A 20,640-nucleotide genomic window follows, 5' to 3' on the forward strand; every position below is an offset into this window, starting at 1 on the left:
CATTTTTTAGAAATTCAGTAAGTATGTGTGCACCTTTAGATTTCAAAATAAAAATCTATTCCTTCTCTTGGCTTATGGAAGCATAACTACTGCAGCTTTTCTAGAACATTCTGAAAATTTCTGTTCAGGTTGAATCATCTGTAGAGGGAGTCAGTTTATTACTTAGAGAACTTTGTTTAATTACACTCAAAGTATGGGGCTCAAAGGACCGCTGGAATGGTCATAAAGTAAACCTTTGAGACATGGCTGAACAGTGAACAGAAATTTTTGATATTCATGGACTGGAGATTTATAAAAAAGAAAAAAAGATAAAAAGAAAACCACTCTTTTGGAAGATGTGAGTGAGGTGCTGCATTGCTCCTATAGAAATTTTACAATTTTCTGACTGAAAATCCTCACAACAATAAGGCCAGCCACAGAGGATGACAGAAGCACTGTGAGTACTCATTCACCCAAAAAACCCTGAAATACTCCTAAAAGAGTCTTTGCTTGAGGTGAACCTCCCTGCTTGAGGATTGAGGAATGATTGGGGAATGATACTTTTCATGCATACAGAATCTTCAAAAGGATAAGATACAACATTTCTATGACGCTGCTATTTATACCTATATATCCCTCTTCTACTAGAAATAATGGCAGCTTGGGATTACCTAGGAAATTCACAGTTCTAAAATATAAGGAAATAATTTACCCCATATATTTTTTAAATGGATAAATGGTTGGTAGGTGGAAAATACCATCTGGAGCCTATTGGCTGAGCAACTTCATAGACAGATATACCAATCATGATCTACAACTGAATCAATATATTAATCATGTGCTTTTAATTGTTAGCTTCAATCCTTACATGGATGCAATTGGGCTTTTTATAATGTCTGTAATACTCTAACCATGTCATAAAAATCTTTGAACAAGGTATATTGCACTTTCTGAAACAAATGCAGAAGTTGGCTTTCATAACTTAATGGATATCACAATATGTACAATAAGATTTACTGAAGCTTAAGAAGATGAAATATTTCATCTTCTCAGGGCAGAATGCCCAGAGTAAGATAGCATGCAACAATGCATATCATAAAAATAACTAATACAGTGTCCAAGAACAAAACTCTGATTTTTTTTATATATTATTAAGTAGTACAAAAATACAGAATATGAGAAGAAAATATGTTCAGAGGAACAAAGATTATCATAGACAAAATCACAGTTGTTTATATTGACCATTTGGTTATGTTAGCAAAGTAAAGACTACTGTTTTCCAGAATTTACCTATAGCTATACTGATATATGTCAATAGCACAAAAACTGTTCTCAATAAAGCATTAACACAATTAATGTTGGGCTAACAATCACAAAATGAGCATTTTTTTTCCCTGGAGATTTCACTTATGTAAATGCCCAAATTTTGCTGTCATACCCCATGAGCTCAACTCAAACCCTGTTGCTACAGTTTGGATTCACCTGTATAGAAACCAATTCTATTTTTCATTTGAGGGTCCTACCTTGCTTTGCCTGCAGCTACTGATCTTAAAGATCCTCTAAGTCCCTTGCCATATTTGTCAGCCCATGTAAATGACTTGGATGACTAAAACATTTCAGTAGATCTGCATGTTCAATCAACTAAATTTATTCTTCACCATTTTAAAGAGACTAACCCAAGGCTGCTTTTTACAGAAGTTATGTCCTAAGAATATGTGAAAATGTTAAAATAAGAGTACCAGTGTTAAAAAGTTTTAACTGTAACTCCAAGTCATTATTTGCAAATAAAAATCCAAATGCCAGCTGTGGGAGATCTCTACAGTTAATGAAAAGTGGGAATGCATGTTTGCTTCCTCTTAACTTCAGAGCTCATCTGGTCTACAACACAGGTAAGTGAACTACAGAAAAGGCCTGATTTTAAGATTTTGATTATCTTTTATTCTTCTATAAAAAGAATGCCACAATAAATCTGTAATACTGAAGTAATTCTCAGTTAATCTGGAGTTCCTCTAAATTCTGAACTCCTTCTCCAAAAGATAATTACATTTACATGCTGAAACTCAAATGCTCTTGAATTGTTTTCCAGCTTTAAGTTTAATTTATCCTTTGACACTGATTTTTCTCCTCTTAGTCCGCTAGAAATCAAACACTAAAATCCAGGCTGACTGCACCAGCCTCTCTCAGTGCCAAAAATCCCTCAATAAGAACCAGCCATTTTATCACACTTGGAGCTGTAACACTTAGAGTTCCCAAGGTAGCAGAGGTGAATTGCACTGTAAGTGAAAATAAGGGAATTGCAGCTCTTGAGTGATTTGTAAAGACAAGGAGAAAGATAACTTTGCAAAGGTAATTTCAGACCAAATGTTATATACATGTCTTTCAGAATATTTCAAAAGGTGTTTTGGGTATTGTTTGTTTGGTTTTTTTTTTTTTTTGTTTGTTTGTTTGTTTGTTTGTTTGGGTTTTGTGGTTAATTAATAATTCCAATAAGAAATGAAAATAATTTGTATTCATAGGCTCTGAAATTTAGGATCCAAGACATAACCTAAGGGGCAACTTATGATGAAGAAAACAGCGAAAAGTTATTACTTTACAATTATAAATCTGTATGAAACTCATCATGACAAAACAAAAATGAAAAATTCCCAACTTCCCATTTTCATCCCACCATGTTTCCTTAAATAAATCAGATTTTTTTTCAAAGGCTAAAATATACTATTGAGAAATTGAATTTTGATAGGAAGATCATCAAATTATTTGATATTTGATAAAGCAGATTATTAAGCTTTTTTTAATGCATACTGTGTATGGAAATATTTAGTAAAATGCATATACACTGGTAAGAATTCTTACTTTGGAAAAGAGAACTTTACAGGTCTACCTGTAAATTCTAATTTGATTTCTCCAGCTCTGTGGAACATTAGACTGTTTTACCCCAAATATGGAAACAGCAATTATTTCCCCATGTATATAGATTCTAGAAACCTGAAAAAATGTTGATTTTTTCAAATGACTAAACTTCAGATCAATTTATCAATTATATGTATAAATTTCAATTTATGAATTAATTGATACTCAAATCTGCATCTAAATGACAAAGGTTCTTATTTTAATAATAAAATGCAAGTCATGATAATGAAGTTTTATATTTGAGGTCAACATAAACATACACTTGAAAGAATATGCCTTATATGTAAAGGGAAATAGAATTTTCATATGTCCTTCAGTTCAAAACACTTCATTTCCACATGGTTTTCCATTATTATCCACATGGTTTTCCATTATTACACATGAAAAAGATAATCACATTCCCTATGAAATTTTGAAAGTCATTCTGTCACACGCTTTCCAGATTCAATATTATGTCTTCTTTCTCAGCACCACATTAATACCAAAACAGAATCACTCAGAATTTCCCAATCAAATAAAGTTTCATTATAGTGCATCTGCATTAAGTGCAGCAGTCAAGCTTTCTCAGCTAATATTTTTATTTAAAATTAAAGTTTTATGTAAACACTGATATCAATGATTGCTTTATGAAGTAAATATTCTGAAATGTTATAAAAATAGAGCCTGATAGGCATTAGACATACTCTTCGAATCCACTGTGTTGAGTCAGCTCCATACTTTGTATTTTTTATTTGAAAAACAATGAACATCAGAAGACAGATATTATTATATATTATGCATTGTAATCTAACTATTTAATTACTTTAAATAAACAGGCAAGACACCATTCTCATTTAAACTGAAGACTCATTACATTGGCCTTCTGTGTGAAGGGCCCCCAGAGAAAATGAAGGTCAGGATTTTAATCTACAATACAAAGAGAGCACAGACTAATTTTTCACAGCATAACAAGTAAAGGAGATAGGCACATCCCTCCTACAAACATGAGGTACCACTGTAGAGCTGTTTGTATTTCTTTTTACCTTCTGAATCGGTTACTCCTACTCCCGACTGCTTTACTGGTTCTTGTCCATTCTGGCTCATCTTCCCTCTGTTAAAAGATATGGGGGTGAATAAAACCATGTAAAGATGAGAGCTAAGACAATGATATACCTAAACCAACAAGGCTCAGTTCTTTCAAGGATATTATCTTTTTCCTTTTGAAGGCAGCTGCAATCACATCTTGCTGAGCCTGTGCATTCTTACAGAAAGGGTCCATCAGGTGCTATGACCTGCCCCACCCCAGTCTGGGGCTGCACATCTTCTCACTTTATCTTGTTACAGTCAACAGTGAAATATATAATAAACAGTCACAAAAGTTGGTATCTACAATGCCATTACTTCAAAGGTAAGGTATACTTGTGGTTGTTATCTTGTTAAATCATTTCTTTACTTTACAGTTTAGATTTAGCATAAGAAACAATTCTGAAAACTTAATGTTAATCTTGAAGTTGAGTGAGTGGAATGAATCATGCTCTAGAGTTCTCTATTTTCCTGCATTTTATGTAGAAAGAACATGCATTGGAATCTTAATGTCTATTTTTACACTATGAAAGTTTGGTAAAATATAAGCTATCTTTAAATATACTTGTTGCAAGCTCTAAGGCATGATTACAATCACTCTCAAACATTTGTGCTTCTAGGGTTTGTTTTTTTTTGCCTTAAGGACTGATTGCTGTGATGGGGACTATAAGGCATTATCTTTATTGCATGTGATTCCTTGGGGTTAAAGGGTCAGCACTGCTTTCTGCCTGTGAGCCAGCTTCATGTCTGACATTGTCTAAATTCATGGGGAGCTAAAAAATTAGTATAAAATCATATTTTTTCAAGTGATTTTATATTCAGTTTTAACTAAAAACTATTATTTTCTTCTTCTGTAGGCAATGATTCATAAATCATTACAAATATGATACAAAAATTAATTGTTCTGAGTGGTATATTCCTTATACATAATTCAATTATTTTTCACCTTTACGTTCAAAATTAATTTTATTTTATGGCCAATGTACTGCTATAAAGGGCTACACAACAGAAAGGTAGAGAGAATCTGGTCTTTATCAGAGATAAGAACATGAGTAGTTTTCAAGAATATTACAATTGGATAATAGAGTGTTTCAAAAAATCAAAATTGGAAAGAATTTACGAGATCTATTCAGATTTATGCAACTGCATAAAATCATTAATTTCTCCTGATAGTTACAGCTACTTAATATTGACAAGTATTCTAATTAGTTACCTCATCAAAAACTTCCCATGGTGTCACTATTTATGTATTTTATTTTGCTGCAAGATGAATTGTTCCTATAGTTAAAAGTACTTGGACTAAAACAAAAAGTTTAAAATTCTGCGTATCCAACAATTTCTTTTGATAGACCAGAAACTAATTCTAAGCAGAGAGCTTTAACCAAAAGGTTTTTAAATGCCAAGATCCTTAAAAATATTTAGCCTACTTAATACTTCACACCCAAATTTCAAGCTGATCTTCTGAATTTGCTGAATTAAAGGTCAAAGTCCCTGAAGTAATTATCAAGCCAGTGTGAATGCAAATGATGAGTAGAATTTCAATTATACATCTGTTCAGATAAATAAGAATTTTTATACAGAATTCAAAATGGAAACATTCTCTATTTTAAATTTTCTCTCCATGAATGATCTGATGGTAAACAGTTATTTTGTCATTCATTTTCCTTATATTGCTATGTAAAGCTCTGGAGACTGACATGAAAAATGAAGCAGGTCCTGTCTGTATAAATTTCTTATGTAATTTTAAAGATTCTTTCTAATATCAGCATATAAATAACAGTTTAAAATGCCATTATAAAAAAAGATAGTATAGCCTTACAAAAAATGAGATATGGATATATTTTATTTAATTAAGCATAATTCATGAAAACATATTTCTAAAAGAGAAAATCTGAAGCTGTGGAGAATTCCTCCTGCTTCTCAGTAGAAGTGGGGCTGATTTCAGGCTTAAGAGACCAATGAATCTGTCAGCCAAACAGCAATTAACTGTAGGTACTGTCATACTGCTAGTCAAAACACAGTAAATGATGTTATTTGGAATCAAATTTGGCAAATGTGAACTGAAAATTTCTAATGAGAGCTCCATCTTGTGTTATGCAGGAAGATTTTACACATCTTTGCTTTTCTCACTAGGAATAGCAAGCCAATATTTTTCTTTTTCTCTTGATCTTGTCAAAGACAATTTTTTTTTTCCCTTTTTAGCCTAGAAAAGTCCAAATACAAATCAAACAATTGGCACCCTATAACTAAACTCACAAAATCCTCCTAGATTCTGAAGGTGAGATTGAAGTCAAAGATTTATCTCTATTTTCCCTTTAGTTTCTAACAAGATGTAGACAAATACCATTGGGATTTGAAAATGATAAATGCTCAAAAATATCACAGTTCTAGATAATTTTCACTTCAAGTTTTTCTAGGAAGCTTATGTCTTTTGTGACTAATAGTTCACAACTTCAAGGGAAAAGCAAAATTTTTTTGTTCTAGAGAAAATATTGAACAAATATTGCAGACAGTGAATGAACAATGACTACCAACTAATATTTTGAGAACAGTGAATCTATACATTTTTTTACAGGTCAGAATCATTAATTTGATCAGAAGTTACTTTGTTCAATTAGGGAATATAAATTAAATTGCTAAATGATTGTGTATGATGACAGAGGAGGTGAAAAAATCCTGGCAAAACGCTTCTCTGTGGAATACTTAATTGGGTAAAAAATTTGAAAAATTAAATCATTTTATAGGATCATTACATTGATAGTAGCTTGATAATTCCTACTGGGACTTTGTGCCAAAAAGCTTTTTCCAGCCTGAGAAATTCTACTGAAACTCCTAAAACCATGGTAAAAGTTGGGCTGTATCCAGAATATAAATTCCCTTTACACTAGTAACACCTCTTTAGAGAGGGAGGAAAATCTGAAAACTTAAACTAAGCTTTCTCTATAGTTGTACTTTAAAAAAATAAGCCAAGCCCATCTCTACACACTTTCATCAAAGGCTGAGACCAGCACATCTCCTATACAACAGGAAGAAATTCATGAGGTTGAGGCAGAGGTTTGGTTGGTTATTAGCAATTCAATGCTCAACAAAGCAGAATAAGTGTGAACTCTGGGGAATTCTCCCCAGTTAGCTGCTATTCTACTGCATAAATCTGCAGAGGAAACTGCATACAAGATGACTGGCAAGTGAAAGTGCTATAAATTGTGCATGGAGGATAGAGAATATTAAGAGAAAAGCCTTACATTCTTGGGATGGGAAATAGGTTATTCTCTCCCGTGGCACTGCTGCTGCCGTCGCTGTCCATGCTGTATCCACTGCCAAAACTACTGGCAGATGAGCCAGTGGAGACAGAACTTTCTGCAGCTCGGTGATTAGCAGACCTTGCTGTACAGGGCAGGAACATGTGGTTAATAAAAACTTGTAAGACATCAGTACCACTGGCATTAAGAAAAAAATGTAATTTATCAAAATCACATGCTGCAAACACTTTCACTTTTATATTTTACCGTCAAATATTGCTTTATCATATTTTGCACACGGAATTTGTTTCCAGATAGAATAAAGTGTTCACTTTACACTGCCATTTTTTTTTTTTTTCTCCAGTCATGTTAATAGTTCAAATCAACAGCCTGAAGGGAAAAAAAAAGAATGGTATGGAATGATTAACACTGCTTTTCTGATTAAAGTGACAGAAAACCAGTTATTCACCTGGAACATTTCATATGATAATCTTCAAAAGCCCCCATGAGCCTTCCTCATATTCCTTGTGAAATGTTTTTTGCATTTGGTGATTTTGAGAAGAGTTTGCAAATATGTATAAGCAGTCTATAGTCCCAGAGAACATTCCCATCCCTCTTCAGACATAGCACAGCTATGCATTATATTTCTCAACTGCTCCTACCCATCTGGATCTCTCTTACTACATGCACAGAATTTTAATGAACAGATTTTGATGGGAGATGCCTTAATCTAATTTAATACCATGTGGTCTTAGTACAGCATATGTTAGTTTTGCTTCAGATTGACTTACTTTGTGTTTTGGACATTACTGCACTACATGAAAAAAATCATCCAGTATTTGGCATTTAGCAAGTTGAGAAATATAAAAGAAAAAGGACACAGTGACATTACATAGTAATTAATACAGGAACAATAGAGTAGCTATTCTCATATTGAATAACACAATTGTCTGGGAATGTTCATACAGATTTGGGGATTCTTTTTTTGCTAAATGTCCTCTAATACATCTGCTATTGTCATGTTTCATCTATTTCAACCTATTGAGCATATATAGAAAATAGAAAATACTGTTTTGCAAAGTTCTTTTTCTGTGAAGTCTTAATGAGGTTTTCTGTTATTTTGCTGAAGTGTGAAACTCCTATGTAAGTAGTTAAAAGTGATTATTCTTTAATAATAAATTAGTCAAGTATCTAACTGGAAATTTAATAGGAGCCAGAGCCCCAACAGTGTCTTTCTTTAAACTGGCAATCAATATTTTTTATGTCTGACTAACTGAATAATATTTTTGGGGAAGAATGCTGCATGCTGCCTGATGTGGAATCAGAAAGCTGAATGTAACTTCTCAAACATAATGCAAAAGCAGGTGAGTAATTTTAACTAGAAGTAATAAATGAAGCAATTCTCTTATCAATCCTTGGGCGAACTCTTTTTCTCCACAGGGAATCTTCACTGGTAAACCAAGTTGTCACATACCTTTTTTTTTCTTTTCTACTCTATTAATTTCCATTGTTCCACTATTGCCCACAGCCACAAGTGGAATTTATCAGTCTACATTTTTTTCAGATAAAATTATTCTGTAGCTCTATTCCATGATTTTATGCATTGATCATAGGCTGCCTTCTTGGATGTAAATACAAAGGAAAAAATTTACAATCGTAGTTTTATTAGCAGATATTCTCAATATCTCACCTGCAGGAGAATCACCCATGTTTTTCCAGAGAAACAGCCAGCTGGGGTGGCTGTGTGCAGTGGCTGCTCTACCACTTTCAGCTGGTGGTGCTGTGAGTGAGTTCCTGTGCCTGTGGTGACATGCCAGCAAAATGCTGCTGAGAAATGCTGGGCAAGAGTGATGTTTGAGAGAGACAAGAGGTCAAACACTCTCTTATGGTGTATTGCTGCCAGTTGCCTGTATTCAACAGCCTCACAACTGTGGATCTCTCATGTCTGTCCCAAACTAATTAATTACTTCAGTTCTTGTGTTTGCATGACCTGCATGTTTCCCAAAGTTTTCTGTTTGGAATTCTGAGGGCTCCTTTAGGTTGGGTTGTTTTGTTGCCTTTCTTTTATGCCATGGCATGACAAATGCCTCACAAGTGAGGACAAATGGGAGATCAACACATCTGCAAAACCCACAGAAGCCAAAGCAGTATTGTGCCAGCACAGAAGAGAATCATCAGTTCTTCCCTTGGGCGTGAATTTGCTTAGTGTAGCATGTATCTCCACCATAACATATGTGGCCTGAAAGGATCTTTCATATCTAGGCTCTATTTTTTATATTTTTTACTGACTTTGCTGCAAAAACCAGTGTCTGAAGTAATTTCCTGTGTCTTTGCTGGTGGGTTTCTAAAACCAGGAAGAACCTAGAATTTAGTTCAATCCAGAAAAACTTGAATTAAGCCTTAAGAAACGGATTAGAAGGTTTGCTTCATCTATTTATAATCAACCCAAAGCTGTTTCTTTTGAAACAGCTGTATCCTGATTGCACATTCAGTATGCTGTATTTTTAGATTTTCTACTGTTTTCACTAATTCATGTAATTTTCCATATCAATGTTTTTTTTTCCCCATAAGATCACTTCACTTGGTGAATGGTTATAATGGATCCAAGTTTAGATTCATGACTGGATTTTGAAAATTCTAAAGTTTAGTGCTATTCTTGTTTTTTTCCTGTCTGCTCTATGAAAGTAATGAATCACAGTGTCAGTTTGTGACAAGAAATGAAGTCCACAAATAGTTTTACAGCTGGTTTCGTGACAAATTCAGAATCTGGATACAGAGATCATCTCATAACTTGTGAGACACCCACATTTTCTACATGTCAGGATTTTTACAGATACATCTAGACCTTTAAGTTTCTGCTGGTTATATATGAAATTTTGGAGTTGAGATAGTGTGGCAATGCTTGCTGTCATGTAATATTTTCCCTAAGAGTTAGTATAACTATGGTTATATTTCTACTCTATATGACAGAACTTTTTCCATGCTTTTATGTTCAAGAAACCAGTCTGCACACTCACTTGCAGCCATACCCTTTCACTTTGAATACATGCAAACAGTCTTCAAAACTTTGACAGGAAAGTCAGAGTTCACTGCCTTGCTCCTCTAGAATTACCAGCCTACATAAGTTTTGTGAAGTTCTGAAAGTGTCAAAACAATTTCCACCTTACTTGGTCAATTGGATTTATATCCACATAAAGGACCGACAACTATTGCATTATATTTGGTTTTAATTTTACTTTTAATTATGGTATTAGGGCAGGTTAATTTTGAGTTACAGAGCTTCTGCTTACAGCTGCCTATGCTAGAAAATTATTTAGTCCTCAGGTTTTGACATCAAAGATCTGGCAGGAGGTGCTTTGGTCTGTATCATTTGAACAGTTTCATATGGATTCACTTAGGTCCAAAGGTTAGATATTGCCATCTGGTATCACACAGGTTCCTGAAGCTACAAGGTCTTGCTTTACTGAAATCTATATTTATCTGAATAGGAGCTCAGGTGAAGGCAATTTCCATCATTTGAATATTAACTATCCAGAGTGTGGAACAGCCATGTTTCATTGCTTCCTTGCCCTTTGTTGTCACAAATTATTCCCTGGGCTCTTGAGCAGCACCTCTAACTCTCCACCCCTCCCCAAAACAACCCCAAACACAACCAACCCAATAAGCCACTCTTAGAAACTCTTTGAAAGCTTAAAAAACTCCTAAAATACTTGTCATAGGCAAGGTCTTGCTGCCAATTACATATGATTCTTAAAGCCTTATATTTTTAGATAAATGACTCTTCAGGACTCAGCAGATGGAAGAGACAAAGCTTAACTGAAGGTCATTATGCACCTTCATTTGACCTCCCTCTGCAAAAAGGAGAGGAGATAGCCCTTCACCCCCTCCAGCCCTTTTTCTGTAAACTCTTTGCATAGTTTATCAGGTGCTTGGCACTTTCTATGGACTGCAATATTGTATTATCTGGGCTGCCCAGCCATTGAACTACGAAGAATAGAAATATGAAATTAAACTTTAAAACTCTAATATGAGCTGCTTTCTCTGAAATAGGGCACAGATTTTCCTATTATGCCAAGCTATTGTTGTGGTTTGATTTCATTTTCATCTGTTAATCCTATTTTGGCTGGTAGTTCCCTTGATGAGATGAAATGTTCTCTACTTGGAAAGGGTGTTAATGGGTACATATGTCACATTTAGTAGTTTGAAATGTGGTGTTAATGCTGCCTCTGAGTGATTCTGTTAAACTGCCTGTTTTACAGGCTCTGGCATGAGAAGAAGTTTCAGTTCAATGATTCTACTGAATAATATATAAATGAGTTTTTATATATAAATATATAAAAAGTCCTCAACTGCTTACAGTAAGTATTTCAGATTCCAAGAAAGTGGATGATAATTTTATACCTGGTGTAGGACCAGGGTTTCCCAAGAAAAAATTTAATGGTTAGATAGGTACCTTTGTGGTTACCTTAGTACTCTGTGTGGTTTACAGGCAGGAAAAATTCAACACGATGGTGCTTTGATATATATTCCCTTATGCCTTCTTGGAAAAGAATTGCTGATTCAATAACACTGTCACCACCTTTCAGCTCCATATTTTCATTTCTATATTTTTTTAAATTATTGGCATGGCAAAAAATGTGCATTTGTTTATGCTTTGGCTTATGGACCCAGATAGAAAATAAACTTTTAGAACCAAGGAAAATGTGTAAGTCATGCCTTAGTAGGAAGAAAATATCATATTAAAATCAGTAAGAGAGGAAAGTTTGGAAAGCATATGATTTCACTAAATCTCTCAGAAATGTCTGTATTCAACAGACAACAGAGAAGATGCTTTGTTAAAAACTAATATGGGGAAGATAGATCATTCACACAGGAACTATCAGTCAGCAGGAAAATGGAAACAATCCAGCACTCTCAGCCACTCCAGCCATTCTTCTACAGTGAATGGATTTTTTTTAAGACTTAAATTTTAAAAAGTTGACTATACAGTTATGTGTTTCATATGGAAAGAACAGATTCAACCAGCACTTTCTCCTCATGAATAGATTGTAGATGTTCCACTTTTCCAGTTTCTGTCTAGAAACAGAAATATTCAGACAAAATGAATTGGGAATGACGGTTCTGTTTGTGAACCAAACAGGAGGAGGGAAAAATGCCTTCAAGTATGGATTCAGGATTAAGTTGCAATTGGCCTTGAAGTAGTTGAAAAGAATTGTTCTTTCAACTATCCATCTTCTGAGAAACTCTGAGTGACAAAAACCCTGGAAGCATCATGCTGAGTCTTCTCAAAGAGATGCAAACCCATGGCAGAAGGTGAAAGCACTGATCTGCTGGGTGCAATTTTCTGATGAGCAACAGACTGAGCATCTCACACAGTGTCTGTTGGCTGAAGCTTAGCTGCCCTTCACTCCCAGTAGCCTTGTGTTTCAAGTGCTTCAACCTCAAAGTGCCCCAAATGCCAATTTTCCTGTTTTTATTAGGTGTTTGCTAGCATTAAAACCAAAAACTGCTCCAGCTTGCTCTGTTAGGCTCTACAGGGTAAAATTGTTGTTGGGACTGCTTGTTGCATCTTTTGTGAACTGGCAGAATGGGGAAACAACTGGTGAGCAAACACGTCTACCTCAGGTCATCCCAGATAGTTTATTTTCCTAATGCTTCATCTTACTGAACAGGACTTTGAGCCATGTCTCACCACAGCCACAGCTGAATATTAGACATGGATTCGACTGCACACTGAGCAGGGATATTTTGTGAAATGTCAAGACAACCCTTAACACAGAAATTTACCGTTTGAACTGAGTAACAGAAGAACAACACACTTCTTAAACTGTGCTGAAGTAATCTCTTTTCCCAGAAAAGCAATTCAGATGAAATAACTTTCCATGCACTCTGTAGGGTTAGTCTACCGTACAGAATTTTGGAAAATAACTTTTGAAATAAGAGTTATCAAATGAGGAATATGAGCAATTTTCTGAAATTACATGTCATCTTAAAATGGTGGAAGAGTAAATAGCAGGAATAACCAAAGCAAAGTGGGCCAGCTATTAGATTGAAGCAAGGTTGAAAAGACAGAATCAGATTACTGCTATCTGCAGAGAGTGGGGACAAACTGTTCTTGCTTTGATAATGATTCTTGGAAATGCAGTATTTGTAGCAATATGTATTTGTAGCAAAATTTGTAGCAATAGGGCCCATTTAACTTGGAAATTAAGAAACTAGTGACATGAGTCACTAAACAGCTTTGGGCTATAAATTATTTCAGTGTGAAGAAAATATCCTAAAATAATGTAGGAAATTAAAACATGGCACTGCCTATTAAATGTGTGAAAATGGATATAGACCAAAAGGCATCCCAAATAAGCAGGTATTTGAAATCACAATTATATCCAATTCAGAAGATTTATATAACCTAGGAATCAATTTCCTTTCACTCCATTGTTGCTAAAGTCAGTAAATAGAACTTGGGATAAGGAAAATTCATGTCAGTTTTAATTTCTTGCAGCTAAGTGGCTGGAAAATACACAGTGCTGGCTCAGACTTGTATCATGGGTTGTACAGTGAGGACAATGTCTTGATGCATTCATCACATCACATTTCTGTGTAGCTTTAACCTCTTATGTTGACACTTAAGTGACTGTGTGTCAAACTTATTGGTTCAAGGCAGTTTTAAGCAGGTGTGCTACCTTTTGAACTAAAGTGTTTTAAACTGGCATTCTTTGAGATGTATAAATTGATAGGCTTAATAGGGTACAATTCTAAAAATGCTGATGTAAAGTTTTGCTACTGCAGGTATTCTAGCTACCAGTATTAGCTCTGAGAGTAGATCACCCCCTGACCAGAAAAACCACTTGGCACACAGCTGTTTGGAAATGCTGTTGTGTCATGATGGAAAATGTATACATAAAAGATGAAATGTTCTCTATGGAATGCTATGGTGCTGCATTTTCTCCCTTCCTGCTCACCCCCACCTCCCCCCTGTCATTTTCAGGGACAAAAAAAAACCAAAACCAAGTACGTGTGTCAGAGGATGTTTTAAGGAAATATGATTTTTAGTTGCTAGAGGTTTGATCTTGAAAAAACTTTTCCATTATTGAAAATTAGACAGAAATTTCTGTAGAATTATTATGTTGGCATTACCTTAAATTACAGATATGTTTGGATCTTTGTCCAAAACACATGGCAATTTCTCTGGATCTTTAACATTTGCTAACTAATTCAGGTCAAAAATATAGCAGTGCTTTTATCTTGACAGGTTGCTTGTATATTTGGTTGGGTTAATGTGAGTCGAATGGAAGAGGATTTGCCTATGGCATCCATCAACAAATGATATACAAGCAATAGCATATTGACTTGTAGGTCCTCTTTCATTTATTTTTTCATTGGAAAGAATAAAAAATTTATAGGGCTACAATGATGTTGAGATTTAAATTTACTGAGCTATTTACTATTTAAATATTAATTCACTGTTCTTCAAAGATGCTAGGAAGATTCAGAATAAATTTCTAGAAATTCTCTTATTTGGTCATAAAATAATAGAGTTTTTGTTCACTGCTGGATATTATAATGTAATAAAGGAATTGATTTTTCATTGTACAATTATTGTCCTTTAGGGGAAAATGTGGCATCTTTTTCTGTGCAAATAAGGACAAACCCATCGAATTTTACCCATTAAACTACATCCCTTTATAGAGCACAGGTCCTTATAAAAGTGTATAATTTTAAAAAAAATTAGCAGTTATGTAGATAAATGCTGACTATATGATGCATAATATCTTTTGGATTTTTGCTCTGAACTTATTTCCCTGAAAGCTACAATTTCTACTGTGGTGAGGTAGAGGTGGTGCACCTCTCTTGTCTTTCTTATTCACTTTATTGTAAGGTATTAAAACTAAAGCATTTTACTCATTCCTTTAAATTTATAAGCTAGATTTGAAAATACTTTTTTTTTGTGCAAAATCAGTAAAAATTATATTCCAACTACTCTTTCATACCCATGTATCTAGGTAATCATCAGAACATCTCCAAGTCTTCAAGTATCTGAAGAACTCTAAAATAATTTATTCAAAACACAACTGATCTACCAAGAAAATTCCACACAATGAGAAAATCCTTCTGTGGGATAAATTACAGACTGAAAAGGTGGTGGAGTGATTCACACTGTGTCTAAAACTGACTCATCTGGTGGATAAACTCTAACACGCAGATTTATGTTGAAGGGATTGTACTTAATTTTATGTTAATGTATAATTGGAAATGATTCATATATTGCACAAAACCTAAATCTAATTAACTCAAGCCTAGGCACTGCTCTCTTCTTCTGACTTGGATCCCTTGCAACTTCTGGCTTCAAAGAGCTGGCTCTGAAATGTTATTGTTCCTCTCTGAGGGATGTGATTGGAAAGTGTAGCATGCAGTTGGATTTTTTGCAGATGACACTCTTATCTCTCATGGGCAATGACAAAATTATACTTCAGGGTTTATTTTTATTTAACTGCTGTAGCTGAATGTTGGATTTTACAAAGGTCCTGAACCAATGTTTTTTGTTGCATCTTCACATTGATTTAAAATCAGATTGATTTAAATACAGTTTTTACTCTATAAAAGGAATACAGAAACTATTCAGCTCAACAGAAAACTGATGAAAGACCTTTATATTCACAAAATTTGCTATTTATACTATAGGTGCTGGTTTTGTTTATAATTTCCTTTTTACTTCTCAACAGACACAGAATTAACTGACAAAATAAACCCAATAGAAAAAGAAGAAGAAGAAGAAAGATTTCTCTGAGACACTCTCAGAATGACTGAGGATTCTTGCTTTGTTTGGTTTGTTGTTTTTTCTAGAGCCAGTTCAATTCAAGAGAAAAAAATGAAGCTATTTAGAGAGTAGAAAAAAGGAGGATACTCTTTCTGAGGGTTATCTTAGGCATAGAAGGACTTCACAGCATAGAATCATTTCCATCACCATTGTAAACTTGTTCTGAAAAAACCCAAACAACTCTTCTGAAAGGTGTTGTTTAATATAAGCACAGAGAAATAGCTGTGGTTAAAGAATAATAATAATGTTGTGGATGTAGTGGCTTCCTTAGTAAAGGGATTTGAGGAACAGTAACAAAAAACTAACTTGCATAGGCTACTATTCTAGCCATTAAAACTGGTTCCTAATGTGTTCTTTTCTAGGTACCAATAAGTAGGCTATAATGGAGGTGGGTACCACAAACATGCAACATCCCTTTAGGAAAGGACTTAGAAACTGTTGATGCCCTAAAATTCATAGTTCACAATGCAGGGAAGGTCTTTCCTTCCTTTATCATCTCTTCATCCCACAGAGAAGTCCATAAGTTGGAAGCTGTTTTGAGTATCTTTGGTGCTTTTTCCATTTGAGGTTATAGACTCATCTCATTTTGCTTTCATACTCCACAAAACTGTGCAGTGAAATCATCCTGCTTTTCATTCCTGTTAAAAGTCATGAGAGTCATCAACCTCAAAATGGTAACTGCTAGCTCACCTTATATGAATAAATATGGACAAACTATCCTTGGTACAATAAAAAGAAGCCAAAACATCTCACAGGTCGGAAACCAGACTTGTAAACATTGTGTAGGTGACCACGCATTGTGTTCTGTGTTCACTTGTCAGAAGTAGAAAGACAAAAGTACTACATCTCTTCATAACAATTCTAACCTTTTTAATATATTATTGTGGACTCGGTATTATTATGTGGACATTTATTACTTATAATGTGGAATCTTATTCCCTTAACTCTATGATACTTCCAATATTGCTGAGCCATGTACATATCAGTACATAGTCTTTTTGCAATTTTAAAAGTAAGTAAGATGGAATAACAGTTTGCTAGCATGGGTACTTGAAGCCAACACACTCTCTATGTTTTTATTATAAAGTGTATCTGAACCTTAATTCAACCTTATATCACAAGCAAAATGTTTTGCAATACAGTCTATGTGAAAAGGCATCACCACAGGGCTACGAGCCTGCAATCAAACTCGACAGACACAACATCTCAAAAGATCATGAGAGTCATTTAGACTTCAATGGTCTGTCCCCAGGAGTGGTGTGCAGCTTTCAGACACGATGCCTGAGCTCATACCTTGACATTCTCTGGTTCTGCCTGAGCTGTAGAGTAATTGTGTGTGTGTGTGTGTGTGTGTGTGTGTGTGTGTGTGTTTGTGTAAATACATAGGTTTATGGAAGAATTCTAAAGGATCTCCTAGGAAAAGCTTGTCATTTCTAAATAGGTTTGAAAAGATCTGTTACTTTTGCCCTATTAATTAGTCATTTTAACATCACACTAGTTGTCTGAATGCCTTTAGAATATATTGTCTGAAGTACCAGTACCAGTACCTCTTTCTCTCCTGTACCCCTCTCAGCCAACTTGTATTGTCTAATGTGTGCAATGGTGTTGACAGAAAAACCTTCAATGAATCTTGAGAGCTTAGGAAGGGATTACAGCACAAGAGAACATCTGGGAGTTCAGTTAGAACATTTATTTAGATTATCCCTCAGATTCCATGGAAATAAACAAGATGCTCCAGAAGTCAAAAGAACAGTGGCAATTTGAACTGATTGAGATTTTGGCTCTTTATTTGTGATGAGGGAATAAATTGGTGGTATGTAATATTACAGGTGCCTACAAGTAGAAAATAATTTTTAAAGACGCTTAGAGGAAAATTATCAAGAGATTGAGCTATACATGGATTAAAACTCCTTTCCTTTCCACTGGTGGTTTGAAAAATTATCTATGCTAATTACTGTTGACATGATAATTGTGTTGGAAGAGGAAACAGGAATTGTTATTGTCCCAATTACATTTTCAGAAACAAAATGTGCAGTTAGGTTTTTGTCACAGTACAAGTAATGTCCAATCATGCTTAAGCAGACCAGCTTGGATGCATGCTTTTTATTAGGCAACAACATGAGCAAAGCTATACTACTTTTCAACAGAATTCCAAGTACTCCAGTGGAATGGAAGTGCACACATTAGTTGTTTCATAATGCTTCTTAGCACAGTTTTTCATTATGGATTTATGCGCTGATAGGTGGAAAAATCAAGCAGAGTTCTTGATTCATGTTAACATTTACAGCACTTAATGGAGGGGTAAAATAAAAAATTGAATATCGCAATGAATTAGTTGACATGGCAAGAAGAATTTGGGATGTAGTTGGTTTCTTAACCATGTCTTTCTGCTCACCTCCTTCAGGCTTGACAGGTCCATCAGACATCACTTTCCTGAGGGCTAGTTGGCTTTGGTCTTTGTTGTCATTGGCTGGTGGAGGCAGATTGTCAGACTGAGTTCTTTGAATAGGGAGGACTCCTGCTATGCTGTGTCTGTGCTGCTTCCTGGCATGATTAGACTGACCGCTTTTATGTGCTGCTGTGGCAGTGTGGGTGAAATGGAAACCCAGAGTATGTATCCTCAGATGGAACCAGCTTAAATGTTATTCATGCAAACAGAAGTGGGTTTTTTTTCTGTATTTAAGTAAGTAGTGTTTTCAAACACCAAAGAGACACCACATGCACAGCATTACAGAGTACCAAAACTGGCTGTTTCTGTATTAATGACAGTGAAGACAAGGGAAATAATTTTCCCCCAGTTTTGCATTATACCATGGTGAGTTTATGGCATATCAACAAATCCAAAAGACAAACACAATGACTTCACAGTCAGAGAGATTTAATTAACCATCAACTAAACCCTCAGCTAGCAATTGGATGATACTGGTCTGAATTATACTCTGGAGAGTAATCCTTTTGAATGGAATAGTTTTATTCATTAGCCTGTTTGAAGTTGTCAGATGAAATCTATCTTGACCCTTAATCAATCCATGGTAAAAATTACTTGAAAAATTGAACTGTGACACCTGACTTAGCTCTCAACTCCCTTTGAATTTGCTAACTTGACATAATTGTTGAAATCTGATGTTGCTACTGGCTCTGTGTGTTTAATGGTTTTGCACTTATTGTGTTTAATGTTTTTATTGTATTTCTGTCCTGCTCATCACTAACACAATCTTATCTAAGATATAAAGAAGGTCACCTTATATTTCCTTTCAAAAAAAAATAAAATAGATATTTACAGTCATGTTTCAAAAATAGAAATCTCAGCCATGTAGTTAAAAAAAAAGTTTCTTTAACTTCAAATCTTATTTTGTGTGTATAGTACTGTCCTTCATGATTACTACTTATAGATATGTCCTGTTATTAATGTGGTCTCAGTCTTATGTGCAATTTGAAGAGCTGGCAGTTGCATCTCTGCAGGTTTTGATTATTTCATTGGTAGGTATTTAGTGACATCAAAACACAATGGACTTTTCTGTGAGTCATGCACAACCATGGAACATCATGGACCATGTGTGAAGGGACTGATGGAGAAACAGCCAGTTTCACTGCAGTCTTTATAAAATAAATAAATAAATAAATAAAAGACTTCTAAATACAAGAGTATATTGTAATTATATGTATTCACACACAGGCACACAAAGAAAGACATTGAACAGAGTGAGCACAGTGTGCCAAGAACATAAAAAAAAAAAAAAAAATTAGCCGGAAAAGGGAAGGACAGCAGGGAAAAAGGCAACAGATGAACATTAAGCTGCCATGCTGAGGAATTTATTTGCGTCTTTTACTTGGTTGAAGGCGAAGCTGCTGCACAGCTGCCTCAGCCGCGGCGATGGCTGCCCCAGCGTCCTCAAGGTGGCTTTGGGTGACGCTGGTTTTGCTTTGGCTGCGAGATGGACCGTGCGAGCGGAGATGCCCTTCAGAAGAAGACTTGGAGCTCCCTGGGCTGCTGTGGGATTTCTCAATGGTGGGCACCTGCATGTCTACCAGGAAAATGAAGAAGTACAACTCTTGCATTTATTAAAAACAAGCAATTCCATTCTCTTTCTCTTGACTGGTCTTTCTAGATGAATTCCAGAACAATGAAGAAAGATTAAGCTGTGCCTTTCCATTTAAAGTATCAGGATATATCATGATTAGGAAACTCTTACAAAACATTGTTTTCTACTTCCCCGCTGTTACCTGGCCCAGAGACTAATTTATTTAGTATTAGTTTTTTGTCACCTGTGAATTAGACCTCCTGTGCTGGTTCAAACTGGTGGAATGATGGCATAGTGTTTTCTACTTTCTATTCCCTAGTATGTCAAGGCTAAGCAGCATCACCTGCACCAGTACCAAACACTTAATGAATGTAAGTAATTTTATCCTGAATAATGCCGTCAGGAAAATCACAGCCTAACTTACAATATCTTCTATACTTACCTCTAATTCAGACAGACATCTTGTATAGACAGTCCCTGGCAAAATGTTACATAGAGAAATAGAGAGGAGATGGAGCAGAGCCTTGTCCCTCTGGGACTCTCATCTGGTTTGTAGATGGAATGTTTTTTTGCTTTGATAGGACACATAATTTGTTTTAAGGGAGCACCT

At 35.1% G+C, this 20,640-nt stretch overlaps 1 protein-coding gene across 1 annotated transcript in view; it reads right to left on the reverse strand.

The window, feature by feature from the left end:
- PCLO (piccolo presynaptic cytomatrix protein) overlaps nucleotides 1-20,640 on the reverse strand; it is a 308,509-nt gene that overhangs the window by 37,723 nt on the left and 250,146 nt on the right. The window contains exons 20-23 of the mRNA XM_056516399.1: nucleotides 19,839-20,033; nucleotides 18,404-18,586; nucleotides 7,194-7,335; nucleotides 3,912-3,979 (exon numbers count right to left, since the gene is read on the reverse strand). Of these exons, the coding sequence (XP_056372374.1) occupies nucleotides 3,912-3,979; nucleotides 7,194-7,335; nucleotides 18,404-18,586; nucleotides 19,839-20,033 (588 nt within the window). The remainder of the gene's footprint in view (nucleotides 1-3,911; nucleotides 3,980-7,193; nucleotides 7,336-18,403; nucleotides 18,587-19,838; nucleotides 20,034-20,640) is intronic.

This window comes from Oenanthe melanoleuca, chromosome 1A, assembly GCF_029582105.1.
Source record: "Oenanthe melanoleuca isolate GR-GAL-2019-014 chromosome 1A, OMel1.0, whole genome shotgun sequence".
Classification (NCBI taxonomy): domain Eukaryota; kingdom Metazoa; phylum Chordata; class Aves; order Passeriformes; family Muscicapidae; genus Oenanthe; species Oenanthe melanoleuca.